This window comes from Sphaeroforma arctica, assembly GCF_001186125.1.
Source record: "Sphaeroforma arctica JP610 unplaced genomic scaffold supercont1.385, whole genome shotgun sequence".
NCBI lineage: Eukaryota > Ichthyosporea > Ichthyophonida > Sphaeroforma > Sphaeroforma arctica.
The window spans coordinates 43,894-45,710 of NW_014040173.1; the positions used below are offsets into that span (position 1 = coordinate 43,894).

The following is a 1,817-nucleotide window of genomic DNA, read 5'->3' on the forward strand; positions in this document are numbered from 1 at the left end:
TGATGCATCAAATGCTAGTGTTGCATTGATCAATAGCATGAATATGTTTTATTTTTATTTGTATTTATATACGAATACATGTCACATTCACACACACTATACACACACATACACGCACACCACACACGCACAAAGACACCCCATATTAGTGACCGAGTCATCAATAATTGACACATCAATTAGTAGTGTTGCCTTGATCACTAATACAGATAATTTTATTATTTGTTTTAGGGTTAGGGTTTAGCATTTACGCATGGTAGAACATACATAAAGTGCAGTAGTACTTCAGCTAGTTGGATGTTTGTGCCGATAACAAGCCAGTAAATGGCTGTATTGGCTATCAACCAATAGATCAAGGCGCTTAAAGATTGTTCTTGGCTCTCTGAGGTGGTGAAGGGCTGAAATCGTATCAATCAAAAGCGGTTCTAAGATATGACGCAGTAAAGTTTGACTACTTATTTCAGTAAAAAACTCAATATATTACAGACCTTGATATGCCCTTGACCTCATTGACTAATGAGATCACTTTGTAAGGCCAAGCCTGACATTCTTTACGTATCTTTTGGTAAGTCTGATCTCTCTGGACGAGTTTACTACCAATAGAATCTATATCTAGAGTTATTTTTATATTTTTATAATAGTGATATCGGGTTTGGTTCTGGACCGGGTGGGCTCACTGGGGCCCTGGGCCTGGGCTGGGCCGGCCGAGCGGGCTTGGTCAGTGTTTGTTGAAAGTTGTATTTCTTGAGAAATATGTGTGTTTCTATTTACTACTTTTGGAGTAATCTATAGGCCAATGCCGACTCAGTATCATAAATAGTCACTAACTGTTCACAGGGGGTTGAACTTTTGATAGATACTGATACATAAAGTGATAACAAAAATATGTATGTGTGTACACAAGAAGCGGTATTTATGTATACTTTATATTTACAACTCACAAAGAGAGAGAGTTGCACAATTGCGCATATTTTATTTTATTTTAGAATATTGTATTGATTTTTGTAAAAAAAAACAATTGTATGACAATTTCACAGTTTTCACGCTTTATTGTTTGAGAATGAATATATTAGGTCTTGGACTTGAAGCCTGCTGTACTTATTACATCAGTGATATAAAATAGCGAGTACAGATACTAAACCGTAACCTGTACACTATTTCCCAACAAGAAAAGAAAATTCGACACTGATCAGAACCTATACGCTGTACGATATTAACAAAAACTGTAACTTTACCAAACTGGCACTTTGAGGTGATCGGGGTAGGTTAATACATAATCAAAAACGGCTACTACCAAAGATGGTCGTCCGAAGCTGGGACTGGTGTAAGTGGAAACAATGGATGTCCTTATACATTCCACGTGTGCCAAATTGGCTGATTGTGACGATCGTGACAGTTTCACTCATTCTGACACACATGCTGGGAGAGCATTTCACCATGATGGGCGAGGTAAGGCATACTCATACATATTATTGGGCTGCGCGTAGCAAGAATGTGTGTGCTATTGTCAATGCAAATATACCTTCATGGTGGCAGTTTCTGTTAGGGTATATTCGCTCAAGTCAAAAGTCACTCGTAATTCGATTGAGAGGCTATTTATCGGACGGGTGTGTTTCTTTCTTTATAATATATTTACACACTACTCACGAAATATCACCGATGTGCAAAATACTCACGTCCATAAACATGCAAAGGTATAAATGCGGATTAAATTTTAGTATGTATGTACCCGTCGATATTCATACATATTGTCGCACATACATATACATACATATATTCATGTGTACACACACACACACACACACACGCACACACAC

The 1,817-nt window shown here is 37.6% G+C and overlaps 1 protein-coding gene across 1 annotated transcript in view; it reads left to right on the forward strand.

Annotated features, from left to right (window-relative positions):
* The first annotated feature begins 1,116 nt into the window (after window positions 1–1,116).
* SARC_05796 (hypothetical protein) overlaps window positions 1,117–1,817 on the forward strand; it is a 6,391-nt gene continuing 5,690 nt past the window's right edge. The window contains exon 1 of the mRNA XM_014300333.1: window positions 1,117–1,449. Coding sequence (XP_014155808.1) covers window positions 1,300–1,449 — 150 coding nt within the window. The 5' untranslated portion in view covers window positions 1,117–1,299. The remainder of the gene's footprint in view (window positions 1,450–1,817) is intronic.